The sequence below is a fragment of the Pungitius pungitius genome, chromosome 7, assembly GCF_949316345.1.
Source record: "Pungitius pungitius chromosome 7, fPunPun2.1, whole genome shotgun sequence".
Taxonomy (NCBI): domain Eukaryota; kingdom Metazoa; phylum Chordata; class Actinopteri; order Perciformes; family Gasterosteidae; genus Pungitius; species Pungitius pungitius.
In genome coordinates, this window is record NC_084906.1 from 18,520,433 (window position 1) to 18,540,147 (window position 19,715).

A 19,715-nucleotide genomic window follows, 5' to 3' on the forward strand; every position below is an offset into this window, starting at 1 on the left:
CTTATTCTGAAATTCTCCATAACGTATCACAGCAGCTTGTCCCCTGAATAATCCTAAAGCTCGCTGTTAAAATAGCATGAACTCAAATAATCTAGCCAGTCCGCCCAATTTCCCCTCTTCATTTTTATTTAATTTCATCATGTCAATTCATTGCTTTATTTTTGGCTCCCTCCAAATCAGACAGATGTCGGAGCGCCCCCTCGTGGCGGCTCGTGGGTGTGTAATCTCTCCCGCCGCGCCGCCGAGGGTGTGTCTGCTCGGTGTGATCCAGAGGCCGTTGATATTATTATTGTTGTTGTTGTTGTTGTTGTTGTTTGTGGAGAGAACCGCCGCGAATACCGTTTCAGTCGCTACACCCTGACCGACACGTATTTACACCACGACAAGATGATTTCAGATGTCCTCCAGAGACACGTCCAGTATGGTGTCGAGCCTCTGCAATCATTAAGCCATCAAAAAAAAAAAAGAAAAGGAAAACACCCTGCAGCTTATTCAATGTCACATCAACATCAACGTGGACACACGATAAAAGGCCCGACACCGTATCATCGCACACAATCAGCACATTTTAAAATAAAAATGAATTGGTCTATGGGTTAATTATTAGTTGTTGGACCGGCATTCATTTGAGTCAGACGGAGACGGCTTGGATGGCGACGCGAGAACCACCCCCCCCCGGGTCTCGCATTCCTAAACTAGCGGGTCCCATGTGACCCGGAGACACAGGATGTGGGCGGCCTTGGCACCATGACACCATCGACAGAGAGCGTGAGAACAGACAGTCACGTGGGACATCTTCTCCGTCAGCTCAACCGGATCGACGCTGGGGGGGGTGGGACTCGTGGAGACACGTCCCCTCCAGGCGCCCCACCCCACCCCCCCTTAACGGCGGGATCAAACCGCCCCGGCGGCTGTCAGAGCTCGTCCTTCTCCATCTGCTGGAAGGCCTCCAAGTCCTCCCGCCAGTCCGCCAGCAGCTCGTCCACCTGCCGGCTGCCTGAGTCCTCGCCGCCCTCGGGCCCTTCCCCGTCCTCGGAGTCTCTCTCCTCTTTGGGCGGAGCCAAATCCTCATCCGGTGACGTCACGTCCTCCGCCGCCTCCTCCTCCTCCGGCGGCGGTCGGACTTCCTCCGCGGGACTCACGTCTTCCTCAACGGCACCGGCGCCCTGCTGCGATTGGGTGAGCCGGTCTCCCTCCGACGTGCTCGCTTGCGATTGGCCGATTGGCTCGAAGGAGGTGGGAGTCGTTGCCTCGGTTAGGCAGTCTCCCTCCGCTTGTGGTTCGTCCACACCTGACAGGAGACAAAGAGTGTGAGACGTCGGCGCGCACAAACCTCTTGTCGTCGTTGTCCTCCCCCCCCCCCCATCGGTAATCCATCCAACATTTCCCCCCCCCCCCCCCTCTGGCAGCCATTCGCAGTCAAAAATAGAACCGTTTTCCTTGTGAGGCTGTTGACTATAGCGGCACGATGCGGATGGTGAGTCATGTTGCCCACAGGATGAAGCCTTTCACACAGAGACGCACAACCTAGCAGAGGCAACTGGGAGAAGAAAATCTGGCAGGAAGCTGAACTGTGACTTTAGCAAAGAAAAAAAAAAAAAAGAAGGCGGAAGAACAAGAAGAAGTGTGAATCTGTTTCTAAAAATGCAGTCGCTTCTTTAAGTGCAGATTGTACGTGTGTTGTGGAACGAGTCTGTGCTTTTTTTTTTATCATGCGGGGGTCATGAGGTCAGAGAGGCACGGGGCATCTGGCCATTTTTTTGCCCCGGTGGCCTTTGTGTTTAAAATAATAGGATTTTAAACACAAAAGCTGACCAAACACAAATTGTGACAACTTTCTTCCGGGGAAATCAATGTGAGCCCTCCATGGCCTCCCCTCCCACCCCAGTTTTGCCCCGCCATGTGTAACTATCGGCTTAAAAAGCGGCCATATCTAAAGCTCTAAGGAGGGAAAATCAGAAATGACAAGACTGTGACTGCACTAACAAACACAGAATCCTGTGGTTAGAGGGCAGAGCGAGAGGAAGGGATGCAGCGATGAAACCATGACTGTAGAAAAAGAGATAAAAGGCGAGGGGGAAGGATGCAGAATGAAGATACCAGATGTCGAAAGAAGAAAAAAAAAGGATACTCACAGCCCTCAATCACGCTGCCAGGAAGAGGTTTACCTTTGAATATGGCGGCTGCTCATCCAGAAGGGAGAGGGTTGTGAAAAAAAGGAAAGAAAAGAGAAAACCGAGAAATAGACGAGAAGCATCGTTACACTCCGCCACCCGGAACAGAGGGATTTGGCAAATGAGGAGAAGAATGAGGATGCAACCATGAGAAGTGTGCAAAATCTCCACCACGCGTTCTCATCTTTAATCCCGACACATAACGAGGCTCGGCCGGTGGAGAGCGATGAGTGATAAGCACACGCACGCACACGCACGCACACGCACACCGAGATCAAGACCTAACGTGCAGGGGGGCGCAGTTTCACACCTCTGTCGCGGGCCTTGTCGCTCAGCAGCACCTCCACCTCCCTGTACTCCTTCAGCGCCTCCAACAGGATGTTGCCCTCCTTGTGGAAGAGGAAGAGGAGGGGCATGGGGATGTCGTCCGTGCTGCGGCCGTCTCCCGCCATCTGGAACAGGGGCGCCGTGTCGCTGCTGCTGCCCTCGTTGTCGTCTGCAAGAAGACGTTTAGAAGAAAAGGTTCTAGATTAGATTCTGGCGACCGCCGTTAAAGGTCACTCAGGTGCGGCGTGCCTCCTCCGCCTCGCTCTCACCGATGACGATGCCTCCGATGGCGCCGGCCTTCTGGATGTGCCGGGCCTTCTCGGCGAACATGCACTGGCCCCGCTGAAGCAGAGCGATGTGGCCCCGGACGTACTCGGCGTTGGTGATCTCGCTGCAGCCGCTGTAGGGTTCGGCCACGGTCGCGAAGCCTCGGACCTGCAACACACACACACACACACGTTTGAGACCCGGGCAGCTTGGACCAAGCTACAAAAAAAAAAAAACAGAAACTCACCCCTGTGGAACTTTTGGACAGGTCCAGGCCAAACTGAGCCGGGCCGGCGGTCAGAACGACCCTGCCAAAGAACGGGTGGGAGACGATCTGAATGGCTCGGGGGGGCAGCTGCTCTTTCTGCTGCTGGCTGGACAGCTCCATCATCTCCTGCATGAAACGCACGCCGTCCTCCGCCGCCACCGCGCTCACCGCCTGTGGGGGGGGGGGGGGGGGGGGGGCGAGGAGGAGAGCGAGAAGAAAAAAAAAAAATCTTCACATTTAAAAAAAAAAAAAAAAAAAAGCCCACAGAGCTGCATTATTCCCGTCTCTAGAACTGAATGGAATCCTTCCAGCTCTGGATTCTGTGTGCAAGAACACGCGTGTGCTGATCCGTGTTGTTCAACAGGTCACCTGGGTCGCGTGCTGGACCAGCTGCACCCGGCCATCTTTGAGGTGGATGAGACTGACACCCATCCTCCTCAGCAGCTCCAGGTGTTCCGGGTTGTTTGCCATGAAGTCCTGAGCCCTCAGTGGAGGATGGCCCATCCCGGGCTCCCTGCGAGAGGAGGAGTGAGGGAGAGGGGGGGGGGTCAAAGACATGAAAGAGGCACAGCAGTTGGGGGGGGGGGAAATAGATGGGTCACACCCAGCTTGAGCCCGTACCGGTAAGGAGAGGGCCGGGGGCAGCTCTTGTCCACAGCGCTGCGGATCGGGTCTCTCAGCTTGCGGGGGAAGGCCGGGTCGGGAAACAGGAGGCGGGTGTTTGGGCAGGTCCAATCGAAGTTCGAGTCGTCCAGCTCCTCCTTGGACTGGAGCAACCGGGGAGAATTTCAGAGATTATGTTAGCAACTGGGAGGCCTACCCGCATGGATCCATCTATGGATCTGAATCCTGAAGGTGTTTGATCACCGTTTTGTTCGAGGGGACGGACGATGAGTGGGGGGCGGTGGAGAGGGACAGCGGCAGCAGGTGGGCCTCGGTTGTGAAGATGTAGTCCTCCACGTCGAACGTCAGATCCTCGGCGTCGGCAAACAGCAGGAACAGGTACTTGAACATCTCGGCGAGGAAGAACGAGTCCATTCTTTTCAGGAGAGAGCGGGGGTGTCACCTTATGGCGTGTTTATCAGATAATCACGAAGGGCTGTCAGCTTATTGTGGAAGTTTCCCGCTTGAAAAAAGGAATAAATGAAATATTCATCAACAAATACTTCACACAGTCAATGCATCCTCACCTGTCCTCGTGGCTCCCCGTGCGCACGTCCTTCATGGCGGCGAAGCCGCAGGGAACACGAGCAAAGCGGTTGAGGTTGTCCAGGATGGTGCGACCGGCCTCCAGGTAGTACGGGTCGCCTGTCGCCTGGGGAGGGACAGAGGACAGCGGGGTGAGCATGACCGAGGTCAAAGGCGGCACAAAGGAGCCCGCTCATAAAACTGCAAAAGAGGAAGATTGGTAATTGCAAGTTACTAATTTTATCTTTATTTTTATCTTTATTTCTTCTTACTTACTAACCCATAGCTTTAGCGTACTAACCCAGAGCATATATTTTATGCTACTTGTATTTTATTTTATCTTATTGCTGCACTACGTCATTATTGTACTGTCTTCCTTCATGCACCAACCGCCAAGTCAAATTCCAAATATGTCTAACATATAATGGCAATAAACGTTTCCGGATTCCTGATTAAAAGAACATTTGCAGGAAATCTGCACAGTGGCAAGTGGAAAGAGAGCCTCCGCAGTGTGTCAGGTGCCCTTGATATAGTACCTTGTAAAGGAAATAGGTGCTCTCTGCAAACTCAGGCCTCAGCGGATGTTGGGCCCAGTGTACCCTGAAATCAGTGGTGAAGGCCTGGGGGAGGGGGGGAAGGATGAAGGGGTCAGCGCACCATGCGGCGCTTTGCAATTGGAACAGGCAGACGGCGCTACGCTGTAACCCGAGTCGAGTGAAATGCCAGCATGTTCACGCTTTACGACACAAGTCCTACAGAAATACAGAATTGATCCACATTCATTCTAAATGGAGCAGTGAAAGCCCCTGAGGGGTATTTAAAGCGACGGATTACCTCCGGGAGGAAGTTGTGCTTCTTCGTGACTTGGTACAACATCTCATGGGTCTCGATGGCGGGACGGATGTCTCCCTTCAGCACCTGTGGGACACGCGCAGGACGGACAGCGTTACCGCAACAGCACGAGACGAAGCCTTTTGCAGTCAAATCGATCCAATCTGACCTGCAGTCCAGGGAAGAAGGCCAGCAGAGAGTCCATCCAGGTGCGAGCGGGAAGCAGAGGTTTGTGGATGTGGACGTCCAGCAGCAGTGGAGGCTGGCTTATGTACTTCATTATAGATGCATAGTGCTAAACGGGACATGCAGAGTGGAAGGAGGATTATGATAGCAGTTGCGTGGTGCCTTGTGATATATTTTTAAAAAAAATAGATGGATAAAAGGCGAGGCCTGAGGAAGTAAAACAGGATTAGAGTATTTTTTTCTTTACTTCTGGGTTGGAGAAACAAATAGTATCCTAAAGTCCATGAGCATAAAGGTCTGAGATATAATGACGTATATGTTGGCGATGCCATGGAGAGATGCTGTTATGCAGATGGAGAGGCCTCAAATTACAAATAAGTGTGTGTGTGTGTGTGTGTGTGTCCTCACAATATTGAACCGCTGCAGGAACAGGTCATCTCCCAGGAGGATGTAAGCCTTCAGCAGGTATTCATAGTACGAGTCGATTCCCGCTCCCACTCCGCTGTCTGGGGCGACACAATCAACCAACACGCTTTTAGGAGACAAGAGGAGTGAGGTGACGCTCCGGGGTTTAGCGGCCAAACCTCCGTGACCCCACGTCCCCCCCCGTCCCCCCGCACAGCCCCCTTCTGTATCTCACCCCTGCGAACCCACTCTCCAGAGTGGATGTTGATGGTCGTTCCCACCAAATTGCTGTGTCTCTGTCTTTTCTCCCACAGGAAGTCCAGAGCTCTCCGGGCATGGGCCTGTGAAGAAGAGTGTATATATTGATTAAAAAATAAATATATATATATATAAAAAAAAGGTTTCAAATCAATCCGCAGGAGCCGTCGACCGCGGGAGAGATTCCAGTGATGGACTGAGTGCATGGTCAGCAGTTTACTGCCGCCAGTGTAAGGGGAGACTCTAATAGCAGCGCACAGGGGGTAAAATATCAGACCCCGCTGCAGCTTCAGGCTCCCATTAATTAATGTTTTATTCTCTTTACATTGAAGACAACATTCAGCTGGGTCAATTTTTTCGTGGGATGCACATCAGCCAAGAAGAGACGGGTCACACGCAGCATTGCACATCAGACAAGAGGGCGTCTGCAACCCGATCTCGAAAAGAAACCAACCAAACAGACAGAGTGTAACAGGGATAAACAAGGTGCGGCCGTCTGGGGCTGAAGCACGTCTGTTCAACCAGCTCACGGCTGAGTCACTATAATGACACGCTACGGCCATGTGTGCGGAGAAGGCGGATCTCGGCATCCGATACCTCAAACACGGGATCGCCAGTGAAGCGACTTAAGGCAGCAAACTCCAGGATCATGGTCCCCGCACACGCGGTGCAGGTGTCGGTTTCTGTGCCCGTTCTCGTCTCGGGACCCCGGACGCCGAACTTCAGGTTAACCTGTCACATGGAAGAAGAATGTGCAAAAAAAAAAAAAAATGGGTCAGACACAAAAATACGTGCTCAAAAGCGGCCAGGAAGTACGTAGCCACGATAACAGAGGTTACAAATGTCAATTTGACATATCGCAGCACTGCAAACGTGTGAATGACTGAACAAAACTAATTATCTTTGTAGCTCAGCATGAAGAGTTTTTTTCAATCAGACTAACATGTCATCATAAAAAAAAATATGTGACTGCTTTGTCAACAAGACCAAACAAGTGTGCGTTAGATGTTTCTGCTTTGCATCCCCACCCGACAAAGACCACAGTGCACGTGGGTGCGTTTCGGTTATCGATGAGCAGGATTTGGGTATTTGGGTCTCACCCTGGGGTAAGGAAGGCCGCTACTGGTGTTGAAGGCTGGCAGCAGTCGGAGGCCCAGGTCTTTGGCCATATGCAGGAGCTCATCCTGGTACCACTGCATGTGCTGACCTCCGTCTCTCAGCATCACAGCCATGGAATGCCCCCCCAACAGACCTCTGAAAACACACACACACACACACACACACACACACACACACACACACACACACACACACACACACACACACACACACACACACACACACACACACACACACACACACACACACACACACACACACACACACACACACACACACACACACACACACACACACACACACACACACACACACACACACACACACACACGTTAGGAACAAAGCACAGCAGCATCCAGGGATTTCTCACCAATTGCGTGTTGATGGACAGCTGTTTCGTTTGCTCCCTGTCAGAAGGTGGACTCGATGCGTCATATCTTAAAAGTTCATAAGTGTGGATCGTCTAATGGGAGCTCACCCGAGGACCCGTATGTTGGTCTCGAAGACAGACACCACGATGTCGTTGTCCAGCCTCACGTCCGTCATTACTCTTCTCACGGCGACGTCAAACTCCGTTGTCTTGTTCAACAGCTGCCAACGAGAAGTAAGAGATGGCTGTAAAGATCAGGTTTGATTAGCGGGTAGTTTCATGGCTTAAAAGTGGACTGAGGAACTGAAGACATTCTTCAGATGACCAGTTCATTTTTTATTTAGAAAATATTGGCATTTCACTCTAAATTCTGTCAAGAAGTACAGATAATTATCCCTCCTATAGAATACGATGCCATGAAAACCTTTGTAATGTTCTGTCCTATTCATCTATATTCAATTATATTAAATCATATTATATAACAGCAGTGTATATAATAGAATAATCCTAAAAACAGCCTCAAAATAACAACACAAATTAACTCTGTAAGACAACCACACCAATACCCACCACCAGAGTATCCAGTGTGTCTATGAGGGTCAAAGAGAACCTATAAGACAGAGAGACATGTTTTTTTAAAGCAATGATTTACGTAATTATATTCCATATATACATGATTCAACACAACGGTTATTCGGCAAAGTGTTCAATTTCTCTGCCCCCTCGTCGTCTGGCAATTGTTCAACCAGGCGTGTTAATGTGTGTGTGTGTGTCATCCGTTAAATCTCAAGGGACAAAAGTCAGAGTTCTACTCACTTCCCCAGAGCGTCGTCTACGTCACCTCGGCTGGGTTCAAGCCCACGAACCCTTCCTCTGCACGTCAGGGGCATCAGCTCATCTGCTGGGTATGCATGGTCCTGGGAAACAAACACACACACACACACACACTTCAAAGACCACGCTTTGGCATACACTTCTTTCATTTTTCTGATTAGACATGCAAAGCTGCAGCGAAACAACAAAGATAACTTACCATATAATTCTGATATGCATGGTCAAACATCTCAACCACTTGGTTCCTTCATTGCGAGGGGGGGGGAATGACACAAAAAGTCAGCGTTGGGAACATGTTCTGTTTTGATCCTCCCTTTCCGAGGGAGCCGTGTAGTTTTTTTTCGTTCCAACTCACCTCAACTTGGTCTTCTCCTCCCGTGACATGGGCTGCCCGAGGCCGCACAGCGCCGCGAGCAGCATCAGCGAGGAGAACAGCACGCCGGCCATTGTGGATGTGGGCCACGGTCGCACTAATGCACATAAAACTAGACGGTCAGTCCCGGAGCAAACACCACTGAGCCGACCAAAGGGCTCCAAATAGCCAGCAACGCAAACCTACGCCGCTCCATCGATGTTACACCCCGGAGATCACGTCAAAGCACGTCGCGTGCCACTCGTTCGTTAACACGGGGTGGAGCCGGTCGAGGACCCTCAGGCCACTTACACGCCATCAGATTCTCAGCAAACGCCAAACAACGCGACTCGGGAGTCAAGGACCGACTAAAAGTTCAATGTGCAAACACTGCGACGCCAAAACGGGGATGCCATAGTTTCTAGGAATGTTGTTATTTAAAAAAAAACTAAAAAAAGTGGAGTTATCGACGTGTGACTGATAGAGAGGGGCCAGGCATTGCTTTGCAGTGCGCAGTTGGTGAGTCACTCACACCTGTTTATCCGAAAGGTGACCCGGACACACCGTACACGCAGGTGTGACACGTTGACATCCACGAGGATAACGTTACGTGTGAACTCTGACGTCAAGTCAAAAACGAAAAATCTAATAAATCCCGCAATTCAATGATGCAAATTACAATTTAAGCGTTTCTTAGATGTAGATTGCAAGCGATCAGAAACAAATCGAGCCATTTTCGGGTATCACGACACATTATCACAGTAAAGCGCTCACTGTAAACAGCAGCAGGAAAGGCCGATGTATAAATCCGAGTCTCAATTGATTAAAATCCTAATCCACAAATAGTTTACTTACTCCACACAATCTGAAGCCAATTAGACCACGAAAAAATCCAAAAGCTCCTGGAAGTTCCTGTTCATACTGCCTCCCGTGATCAATGTGTCAACCTGTGAAACCTTTTGGGGAAATAAGTTAGATATTATCTCCTCATGACATGTCCCTGTCGCCAGTTAGCCGAACACTTGTCGGGGTTTTATTAAACCAGTTAGCCGGCCGGACTAAGTAGCAGGACACGCCGATCGGGCGGATTAATAACACAAGACAATCGACTAAATCCGCGTCCATTGTTGAGCAGCTGAGCAGACCGGTGCCATTTACTCTGTGATACTTGGTGTTATAAAGTGGCCCATTTTGCCGTAAGCTGCTGTTTCGCCAAGCTAGCAAGCCTTATAATACCGGAAGTCGTTGCGATGAAAACGTCAACAACATCCGCTTCCTGGTACCCGTTCGCGTTTACGCCCTGAGTTGAGCTTGTCAGGAAAGCTTTTCCCGAAGAGGAAAGCCTTCATTCGCGGTGATTTATAGACATAACTCCTAAAACGTAAACATCCTCACTATCAGGCACAAGTACACATCACCCCAAGGCCAGCCTGCATTTTTAATAAGTGAAACAAGTGGCACTTGTTACCTGAAAGTCTCTACTCGGGAAAACAAAAGTCTTGTAATCTGTGCCTTTCATTTCTTATTCAACAACTCCGACTCCGCGTACTTGAAGGATTAACGTTACATTTGGAACGCGTTTAACTATTACTAACTTGACAAAGCTTAATATTTACTTTTTAAGAAAGATACTAAGAGAACTGTAGAGGGTGTCTGAGTTGCATTTGCTTCAAATTCATGTTTAACTTGTCGTATTTTCGTGCTTTCCCCCCCCCCTCCCCATCCTTTAACTGCATGTCCCATCAAGCTTTGCGGTGACACGTGATCTGATCTCTACATGTGACAGGTACCGACCACAGACTGCTTTTAAGAGGGTGTCAACAGTTACGGCTATCTCCAGTAACCACCGTTAGTCAACCCCGAAATAAAATTGACTTCCACAACGTCCAGAAGGAAAACACGTAAGTAATCGCGACATTAACACCGTCTTTCACATGTTTTAATAATCTGTAAGCCTATGTTTTATTTGCTTGACATACAGTGTATCCGTATGTGTCTTTTTTTCTTTATTTTTTCTTTTTTTCTTTATGTCAGCCTCTTTTTTTTACCTTGTTAGTTATTCCATTTTCCCATTTATTTTGCTCCTAATGTTTCGTTTTGTACTCTTTTTCTGTCTCTGGGCTTTTCTTTCTAACCCGTGACCGGTCTTCTTTTTTTTTTTTTTTTTTCATTTAGCAAAAATCAGTTATCAGTCATGGCTCCTTCCGCTGAAAATAAGCTGACCGGCCTGATTGCAGCCACGTTCACTCCATTCACCTCACAAGGGTAAGAAGCCATTAAAAACCCCTTCCCCTTCTCTGGAGTTTTACATCAGTCTGTCACAAGCCATGTGTGTTATTATTATCAAGTTTATTTAGATAGGGGCAGATACAAATAACATAGATAAAACTTTAACAGTCATCTGATGTGAGTATCATAGTGTTTTTAGCTACAGCTAATTTACGACACAAATTGAGCCCCCTGATGCTGTAGATCTGCTTTTCCTTTTGCACGTTTCGTATTGTTTTGCAAAATGTGTAGAACTACATTTTCCTCAAAACAGTGAAGTCAACCTAGAGAAGATTGGACCTTATATTGACTACTTGACAGAGAAGCAAGGTGTTAATGGCATATTTGGTAAGTTTTTGAAGGTGGATTTTTTGCTCTGAACGTATGTCTGTCCTCTGGTCACCATGTTGACCTCTCATGTAGTCACAAAGGAGCTGGTACCAAACCCTTATCAGTCCGTGCTTATTTTGGGATTACATCTACTCCGCAAGCTAAGAAAATACCTTAAGCCGTTACGTTTCAATTACTTTTTCACGATTTTACACTGTAACTATTATTTAACCACCAATGATTGTTTTCCTTTTCCTAATACCAGAGAAAACATTGCTTCATAGTGTGTGATTCGTCCACGAAAAAACTATTTTTCTCTAAAACGCTTGCATAGCAGATTAAGAGCTAAGGTCCAGAGGTACGTACAAAACCTACATGAGACCTTTTACCTTTTCAAACTGATTTTGTGAACTTGTTGCCCTGCAGTGAACTAAACCGAAGCATTTATCTGTTCACCAATAACCACCAGATATCAAGCCTGCCCTTCGCTCTCCTTTCATCAAAACCAATCAGTGCTTCCTGCGCGTCAATCGGTTTCCCTTAGTTCTTGCATCTCACTCTCCTGTGTCTGCATCACTGCACTAATTGAACACACACACACACACACACACACACACAGCTTGTTCTCTTCACTTGCCTTCAAAAATGTATATTCTGTTATTATTATGTGAAAAAATGTAAATGAGACATGTCTGCGCTCGCTCTCAGTGAACGGGACCACGGGGGAGAGCATGTCTCTCAGTGTTGCCGAGAGGAAGCTCCTGGCTGAGGAGTGGTGCCAAAAAGCCAAGGGCAAGTAAGTCATCCCGCTGAAGGGGGGGGTGGGGAGGGGGCTCTGTCTAGGGATGTGTTTTGAGTCTCAACGAAATCCCTTTTGCGTCCGTGTCTCGACAGATTAGATCAGGTGATTGTTCACGTCGGCTGCCTGAGTCTCAAAGAAGCCAAGGAGCTGGTGAGTCGCTTTTCATCTACGCGATGGATCTAGTGATGGAAACATTATACGACCCCCCCCAAACATAATCTCCTCCATAGCGGTGGCTTCAAATTCCCCTATCTGTCGATGTTCCCTCCAGGCGGCGCACGCAGCCGAGGTCGGCGCTGACGCCATCTCGGCCATGGCCCCGTTCTTCTTCAAGCCCAGAACTGCAGGTATGCTCTGCTTTTAAATGGATCTATTCCACGCCGCCTTTTTAACGTTTTGCTCACTACGGAACCACGTTTCACCACTTTTTGAACGCTTCTCTCTCTCTCTCTCCGCGTGGTTCTGCTGCAGCCGCGCTGAGGTCATTCCTCCAGGAAGTGGCTTCGGCCGCCCCAGCGCTGCCTTTCTTTTATTACCACATTCCAGCCGTCACCGGTGTTAATGGTAAGTGCCACCAATTATGGATTTTTCTTTTTTTTGCTGCTTGCATTTAAAAACCAGAGCGACTGTGATTTTTTTCTTTTTCTTTCTCTCTCTCTCCCTCCAGTGTCAGTGAGAGATGTGTTGGAAGGCATTGAAGAGCTCATCCCCTCCTTCAGAGGTGTGAAGTTCAGCGGGCTCGACCTGATGGACTTGGGCCGGTGCATCAGCAGCAGTCCGCCTCACTGGTCCTTCCTGTACGGCGTGGACGAGGTCAGCTCTTCCTCCTCTTCCTCCTCCACCATCCACAGCTGCTTGCCTCGCGAGGTGTTTTTTTTTCACGACTCTGACCTCTAACCTCGGAGCCGGCTTAAAACAAAGTTTCCTTCTCCTCCCGTAGCAACTGCTTGCAGGTCTCGTCGTGGGGGCCGACGGAGCAGTCGGGAGGTCTGTGTGGGATCCCCGCGTAGCCCTTCATCTCTTCCCGTACGCTCTGCTTCACGGGTTATTCATCACGCGCTTTGTTTTATATGTCTGCAGCACTTACAACTATGCGGGTTGTCATGTCAACGCGCTCATGTCAGCGTTCAAGGAAGGCCACGTTGACGGAGCCAGGGAGATACAGGTGCCGTCCATCCCAATTCCTCTGGTTTTTTTTTTTTTTAAACATTTATTTATATTGCTGACATCTTTGATTTTTATTTTGGTAGTTCAAGATGCAAGAGCTCCTCAGCTATGCCATGAAACTCGGTAATTTACGTTTTTTTCTTTTAATTATCCTGTGCTCTAAACTCTCTCTCTCTCTCTCTCTCTCTAGTATATATTTTAATCTGCCGTATTGTGATTGACAGGCTTCGATGTGGGAGTGAACAAGCAGCTGATGAATGAGCTGTCGGGCTTGAGCCTCGGGCCCCCCCGACTCCCTGTGACGGCGTGTCCTTCAGCTGACGCTCAGCTCATCGCGAAGAAATACTGCCAGATTTTTAACGACTGTTGATGTGACTGGATTGTTAAAATCCCAGAATAACTCGACACGGCACGTTTTACACCTTCAATCCAACCCTGTTGTGTAATGAGATGTGTGTGTCTCACCCTTGATGGGATGGGGGGGAAAAATATGAGATTTTTGACAAATAATGTCAGGAATTTTATCCAAATCTATAATATCAAGATTTTCTTAATGTAAAAATAACTAACCCAGTGAAATGTTTCTTCGTCGTTTTGGTGTTTCAGGTCAGTAGAACGTTTCCCTGCAGTGAAATGAAATTATTTTTCTACTTTTCTACTAAAAAGCACAGTTATGAAAAAAAAACTGCTGTTTGAATCATACGGGAAGTTGAAATGAACGTTGTTTACAAAAGAAAAAAAACACTCCGCGAAAGGGAATACAACATTGTGGTTATTCGAAGGGAGCATTAAACACAGTTTTGAATTCATATTATTTGTCAGTAAATGGATACTCTTTAAAAAGGGAGACTTTCTGTATAATTAATTACTTCTGTGTGGTATTGTCACTCATTTCTTACAAATTATTGTGTTGATCTATGTGTTGTTTCTCCTGTTTATTGTTTACATCTTATTAAATGTTTAATCTGTTGTGGCTTTGTTTTTTGCTGTTTACATTTGGTTGCTTAAGCTGATGGGCCAAGAAATCCTTTTGACAAAGTCCTGTCCTGTTCCTTTAATGATGACATGAGCCTACACATCGTCATTAAATTCAGCCGGTTCTTGACCAAGCTCATTGGTGGAATGATTCTCCTCACCAGAAGTTAACTTTAAACACAGGTATAGGACTGATGCCATGTCTTCTCACACAGCCTTCATGTCTTCTATACTGTCTTGCAAAAAGGGACTGGTTTTCTCTCTCAGCCGATGCCGCCTCTCGCCTCGGTTCGATGGCGGACAGGCAGCAGACGTGCTGTGTGGCAGATAGGCTGGTGGGGTCGGCGGGGGTCACTCGACGGGGGGGGGGCCTGCAGACCGTCACGGCGGCTCCCTGGGGACACAACACCTGTCTCGCCCACGGATGATAGGACTGAGAGGCTGTGGACGGGCTGGTGACTGATAAGGATGAGATGTGTGACGGATTAGGAATGCGACGTGTAGTAGATTCCATACCATGAGTAAATGGGAAAGGCTTGTCTCCCAGAGGCTTGTCCCCAAAAAGTGACCAATACCGCCCTCCACTGTATGTACTTTGTACTCACAGCTAGATGAATTGACTCATTTTAAGGTTTGAATGCCCCATGGGCGAGGGACAAATAAAGGATTCGATGAGTAAGAGTGATCTCATTCTGTACGGTTAGCAGAATAGAAGTGGAAAGGTGACTTAACACTGACACAATGATTCAAGTCAAGCAGCGTGTCCCGTCTTGTGGAGATGGCATCATTTATACGAAAAACCACATTCAAGAGATGATTTTGTCATCTTTGTATGGACTTCTTGGAAAAGGATGAAAGGGGGGGAATAATTGGCTTATATCTTGGAATTTTGAGACTTTCTCGATGTCACACGGCACATTTTGTGAAAAATATGCACAGACAAATATTAGAACACTGCTAGAAATAATTAAATCCTGAATAATCTTTATCATTATCGAACTTATTGCATTCAAAAGCATAAGCATATTAGGAAATCGGGTCTAACCAGCGGTATTTTTTAAATTTTTAATTAGTTCAAATCTTAATATAACCGTGAAAATTAATTCAGTGGTCAGTAAGTAATAATTGCAGTTCATTTATTCGTCCATTTATTAGCTTTCCTCCTCCTGGTGCTTTGAAGTCGCACCTGTCATCTTCAAAGGATGGAGAAATGGAGCTCAAACCACGTATTTATTTATTCAACGTTTAAAATGATCACTCTAAGTAATGGGGCGATAATATTTTCTTTTTTTTAAATGTTAATGTTAAAACTGTATTTTTATTATTTATTTTTTATCAAAAAGCCCTACTAGGGACAAGTGTCGTAAATTAGCTTTAGCTAAAAACACTATGATACTCACATCAGATGACTATTAAAGTTGTATCTATGTTATTTGTATCTGTCCCTATCTAAATAAACTTGATAATAATGATATATAATACAGAAATACAGCACGACATCAAACACATTAAACAAAGTACGTCAACACGAACAGGCGAGTTGGCGCTAGACGGAACGACTCTTACTGCGGACGAAGCACGGCGAGAGGCCGGAAACATTTAGCCGTCGCACACAAAGCTCCGGCGTTTCCGGCCAGCTCAGCGCGTCAAGCCCACTGCGGTGTTGTCAGTTCAACGGCCCCGTCGTCGGACGCTTCGCTTTTCGCCGTGACGTCCACCGGGTCGAGAGAGAGGAGACATGGTGCTGCTGACGATGATCGCTCGGCTGGCCGACGGCCTTCCGCTGGCCGCCTCAATGCAGGAGGACGAGCAGGTTAAAATAGCACCTTTGTGTGTGTGTGTGTGTCTGTGTGTGTGTGTGTACGCGCGCGCGTGTATGCGCGCGCGTGTGCGCGTATGCGCGCGCTAGTCTTGTTTGCTGTTATCTCGGCCCGTGAACGCCTCTTCCAGGTGTAACAAATGCCGGACTGACACGTTAGCTAACGTGGCCGCTGCGGGCCCGTCACTGCGTTTCTGCTTCTGCCCCCCCCCCCCGCGTTAATCCAGATGTTGCTTCTAGAACTTCCCCCCGCAGGTTGTCCGGCTGAGGTCCTCGGACGCGCGCCTATGTAGATGCGAGGAGGGATTTGCCTTAACGTGCTCTCTTTCAGTTTTGATCAAATTTTAAGTGAGCTCGGTTGAACATATTTTCCCAGTAGTACATTTTTATAAAACGCGGGTCAATAAATGTATATTTTGAATTCAACTGATCACGTAACTCTCCAGAAACTGTTGAAATTTGTATTTTTGACATTACGTAGAAACGGTGTTGCCTTTACTTCTGCCATCCGCCAGATGGCGCTGGTGTGTTTATCGACTGTAAAATGACCTGCTCGGTAAACGTCAATGTCTCTGTTTTAAGGACATTTGGTTTATTTATTTGTGTTTAAAGATGACCTGCTGACATGTTTAGTATCAGATTGTCCCAGTCGCAGAGTGGCTCCGACGCAATGTCCCCTGTGTTTGATTGCATCATGTCCCGAACCCTTTCAGACAACTACCACAAAACATCCCAAACATGAACTTAACATATGAGAGATGTCAGAATGTTTGGCGTTGTGACATTTGTTAAGTTGTTGGAGCATGACGTGCCAGGAGTCTAACGTCTTTCCCTTCGCTCTCTCGCTCGCTCTCCTGAAGGGAAGTGAAAAGGTTCGTTTTTTTTGTCTCCTGCTCTGTGCCTCCACATGGTACGTGGGTCTGTGATGCTGCACCGGTGCTGTGAACAATCGGTCACTTGCTTGAGCCAACCACACGCGGGGAAATTGATGCCGCACAAATTCTGACCACAAATACAAAAGGAGGGGGGAAAACGAGAAAAAGAAAAGAAATTTGCCTCTTCAGTCACAGTTGAAGCATCACACGTCCCAGTCGTGCTTTCTGCCAACTATTTATTTCCAACACACTTCACTTTTGCAAATAGTGTGAAATGTGGTCTGTTGGGAGGTTCATTTTTTCATTTTTTTTTTTGTCTGTCTTGTGAAACTCATATTATTGCTCATTTAATTTACGTCTCTTATGCTGCTGCTACAGTAGTAACATTTGCTTGTGCTTTTACAAAAGTCTTGTTTCTTGAATTCACACACTATTCCTCGCGTGGTCACCGATCTGCTTCGTGTCCTCCGTCTGCCCAGTTGGGTCGGGACCTTCAGCAGTATCAGAGTCAAGCCAAGCAGCTCTTCAGGAAACTCAACGATCAGAGTCCCGCCCGCTGCACTTTGGAGGCCGGTTCCATGTCATTTCAGTGAGTATGAAGGAAAAAAACCAACAAACAGTGAATTCAGAAAATGACCATTGGTTTCCTAACATGCAAAATGCTTATGTTCTCCTTGCAGCTATGTCATAGAGAAGGGAGTGTGCTATCTGGTGCTGTGCGAAGCCAGCTTTGCCAAGAAGCTGGCCTTCGCTTACCTCGAAGACCTGCAGGCCGAGTTTCATGAGCAGCACGGGAAGAAGGTCCCCACGGTGTCCCGGCCGTACTCCTTCATTGAATTCGGTAAGCGACCCGGGGGGGGGGGGGCCCGGCCCGGCGGAAACCACCGCGTCCGTGGCACCAAAGAGTTGGCTCTCGGCGGGGATGTCCCGTTGTGACGCTGGGATAATCATGTTGTAATGGAGCGTTAAAATGGCCTGCATGAATAAAGGGGACTTTGTAGTAACCCTGAAGGACAGATTTCGCTCCTCAATAACTTAAAAAAGCTTTTTTTTTGTGTCTCTGATCAACTGCTAAAAAAATAAAATAAAAAAAATCTCAATGCGAGTCCGCTGTGCCGGTAACTTCTTCTCTTGCTTCTCCCCCCCCCCCCCCAGACACCTACATCCAAAAAACCAAGAAGTCGTACATTGACAGCCGAGCGAGGAGGAACCTGGGCAGCATCAACACGGAGCTCCAGGACGTCCAGAGGATCATGGTGGCCAACATCGAGGAGGTGCTGCAGAGAGGAGAGGCTCTCTCCGGTAAGAGGCATTTAAAAAAAAAAAAATTCCCCGCTCCTTCACGTCCGCGCCGACCCCCCACGTCTGAATTCTTGTCTCCTCCTCCTCCTCCTCCTCCTCCTCCTCCTCCTCCTCCTCCTCTGCAGCGCTGGACTCCAAGGCCAGCAACTTGTCCAGCCTCTCCAAGAAGTACCAGAGGGACGCCAAGTACCTGAACACCCGCTCCACCTACGCCAAGCTGGCCGCCGGCGGCGTGTTCTTCATCATGCTCATCGTCTACGTGCGCTTCTGGTGGCTCTGAGGCCGAGAATAGGGGAAAAGGGGGGGGGGGGCGGCGGCATCGAGGTAGAGGACGAGTCTGCACACACTAAAAGCCGCACACACCTGCTCTTGATGAGACTTTGCGGACACGGCACCGCCCGGCTGGTTCTCGCCCGTCCCGTGGACGTGCGATCGGGGTTATGAATGATTACGTAATGTGGGTAACAATGATTCGACAATGCGATGGCAGTTGGAGCTGGAGGTGAGTGGAGGATGGAGACTGCGTCGGTCCGTGGGTCGATTGCTCTGTTTTTGTAGGTGGATGGGGGGGGGGGGGGGCGTACTGTACCGTGACAGGACTGATTTAGTTATGCCGATGACTAATAACTACAGAAGCAAGTTTAAAAAAACCCAACTATTTATCCTGAGCACATGATTGGGGTTTCTGCACTCAATAATATTATCATAGTAGTGATCGCTAGACAGGCCGGAGCAAAGATTTACTAGGGTTTAGAAAAGCTGGGATATTTCTCTTTTAGTGGAATGTTTAGCAAAAAAATAATAATTTTTAATTATGAATATAAGCCTTGAAAAATGCAAATTCCCCTTTGTGTAATTTTGCAGCTTGTCTTTGGCTATTTCGGGAAGTCCATGACCCGTTAAGAGACTAAAGAAAAACTATTACGCAGTCTAAAAAAATGTTGATTTTATTATTGCTGAAAGGAGGCTAGTCTAGTTTTTTTTTTTTTTGGGGGGGGGGGGGGGAGAGAGAGTTTAAAGATTTAAAATTCAGTTCATTAATATGAATGTATATACCGTGTTGTTCAGAGCAGATGATTAATTGCCACTCCCTCTTTGTGTGATGTATTGTAACACAGCCAGTGTGAGGATCCCCAATAATGCACCCCCCCCCCCCCCCCCTCCTCAGGTTAACGCTGTTAGCTCCACCCACACGGTCGTTGTTGTTGTTGTTGTTGTGTACACTACCATCGCTGTCAGCTGCTTGCCGTCCGCTCCGCTGTCACCATGTTGGGGCAGATTCCTCAATCACAGATGCTCTCTGAATTTTACATTTAGCTCCTTTTTTTTAAATGTTATGATTCATCGCTTAAATCAAATAGATAAAAAAAAAAAACACACACAACAACTGGAGTTTGTGTTCACAGCGGCTAGTAAAGGTGGCTTTTATCATACCAAGAGAACAATTTATTACGCTCCTGTTTTCTAGCCAATGCAGTGAGCCAGCACGCCCAACAACCGGATCGTGACTATTGTTATTAATCACCTAACGGGATACATGACAAACATAACCAGGAGGTCTGTGTGTACAATTGACTAAGGGCAATGTGCCATGCGGA

At 47.9% G+C, this 19,715-nt stretch overlaps 3 protein-coding genes across 7 annotated transcripts; 2 read left to right on the plus strand and 1 right to left on the minus strand.

The window, feature by feature from the left end:
• Positions 1 to 104: 104 nt before the first annotated feature.
• On the minus strand, positions 105 to 9,840 carry edem3 (ER degradation enhancer, mannosidase alpha-like 3). Of its 3 annotated transcripts, none has more exons than XM_037468808.2 (22): positions 9,435 to 9,840; positions 8,583 to 8,697; positions 8,427 to 8,472; positions 8,210 to 8,310; positions 7,964 to 8,003; positions 7,502 to 7,614; positions 7,005 to 7,158; positions 6,502 to 6,636; positions 5,882 to 5,987; positions 5,650 to 5,747; positions 5,225 to 5,350; positions 5,059 to 5,142; positions 4,761 to 4,844; positions 4,227 to 4,351; positions 3,904 to 4,075; positions 3,658 to 3,803; positions 3,406 to 3,550; positions 3,016 to 3,207; positions 2,771 to 2,936; positions 2,485 to 2,670; positions 2,169 to 2,183; positions 105 to 1,291 (listed from the first exon to the last, which is right to left on the minus strand). In XM_037468808.2, coding segments are annotated over exons 1-22 (2,727 nt in total). In that variant the 5' UTR covers positions 9,436 to 9,840; the 3' UTR covers positions 105 to 914. The 3 variants fall into 3 exon arrangements, with proteins under 3 accessions (XP_037324705.2, XP_037324703.2, XP_037324706.2); XM_037468806.2 differs by having other exon boundaries at positions 2,136 to 2,183; XM_037468809.2 differs by lacking the exon at positions 2,169 to 2,183.
• Positions 8,972 to 14,115, plus strand: npl (N-acetylneuraminate pyruvate lyase (dihydrodipicolinate synthase)). 3 transcript variants are annotated; one of them, XM_062563297.1, is made up of 13 exons: positions 8,972 to 9,098; positions 10,366 to 10,480; positions 10,755 to 10,844; positions 11,122 to 11,195; positions 11,886 to 11,973; positions 12,072 to 12,129; positions 12,251 to 12,326; positions 12,451 to 12,543; positions 12,647 to 12,792; positions 12,920 to 12,966; positions 13,060 to 13,144; positions 13,230 to 13,269; positions 13,371 to 14,115. In XM_062563297.1, the coding sequence occupies exons 3-13, from the start codon at positions 10,774 to 10,776 to the stop codon at positions 13,514 to 13,516; spliced, it is 924 nt and encodes a 307-aa protein (XP_062419281.1). In that variant the 5' UTR covers positions 8,972 to 9,098; positions 10,366 to 10,480; positions 10,755 to 10,773; the 3' UTR covers positions 13,517 to 14,115. The 3 variants fall into 3 exon arrangements, with proteins under 3 accessions (XP_062419281.1, XP_062419280.1, XP_062419279.1); XM_062563296.1 differs by lacking the exon at positions 8,972 to 9,098 and adding an exon at positions 9,894 to 9,933; XM_062563295.1 differs by lacking the exon at positions 8,972 to 9,098 and adding an exon at positions 9,941 to 9,960.
• Positions 14,116 to 15,715: 1,600 nt separating this feature from the next.
• On the plus strand, positions 15,716 to 19,416 carry sec22bb (SEC22 homolog B, vesicle trafficking protein b). The gene is made up of 5 exons (XM_037468817.2): positions 15,716 to 15,934; positions 17,295 to 17,404; positions 17,496 to 17,656; positions 17,971 to 18,117; positions 18,243 to 19,416. Exons 1-5 carry the CDS (start codon positions 15,860 to 15,862, stop codon positions 18,395 to 18,397), a joined length of 648 nt encoding a protein of 215 aa, XP_037324714.1. The 5' UTR covers positions 15,716 to 15,859; the 3' UTR covers positions 18,398 to 19,416.
• Positions 19,417 to 19,715: the final 299 nt, after the last annotated feature.

What these genes read in the sequence shown, in the direction of transcription:
- edem3 (XM_037468806.2), bottom strand. An exon ending in ACCAACATACGGGTCCTCGG is followed by an intron (nt 7,159 to 7,501) that starts GTGAGCTCCCAT and finishes GTGTGTTTTCAG; the next exon opens with AGGTCTGTTGGGGGGGCATT. An exon ending in CTGGCGATCCCGTGTTTGAG is followed by an intron (nt 5,988 to 6,501) that starts GTATCGGATGCC and finishes TCTTCTTCACAG; the next exon opens with GCCCATGCCCGGAGAGCTCT.
- npl (XM_062563297.1), top strand. Translation starts at nt 10,774, where the DNA reads ATGGCTCCTTCCGCTGAAAATAAGCTGACCGGCCTGATTGCAGCCACG. An exon ending in TCAAAGAAGCCAAGGAGCTG is followed by an intron (nt 12,130 to 12,250) that starts GTGAGTCGCTTT and finishes TGTTCCCTCCAG; the next exon opens with GCGGCGCACGCAGCCGAGGT. An exon ending in ACGGAGCCAGGGAGATACAG is followed by an intron (nt 13,145 to 13,229) that starts GTGCCGTCCATC and finishes TTATTTTGGTAG; the next exon opens with TTCAAGATGCAAGAGCTCCT.
- sec22bb (XM_037468817.2), top strand. Translation starts at nt 15,860, where the DNA reads ATGGTGCTGCTGACGATGATCGCTCGGCTGGCCGACGGCCTTCCGCTG. An exon ending in GTACTCCTTCATTGAATTCG is followed by an intron (nt 17,657 to 17,970) that starts GTAAGCGACCCG and finishes CCCCCCCCCCAG; the next exon opens with ACACCTACATCCAAAAAACC. An exon ending in GAGAGGAGAGGCTCTCTCCG is followed by an intron (nt 18,118 to 18,242) that starts GTAAGAGGCATT and finishes CCTCCTCTGCAG; the next exon opens with CGCTGGACTCCAAGGCCAGC.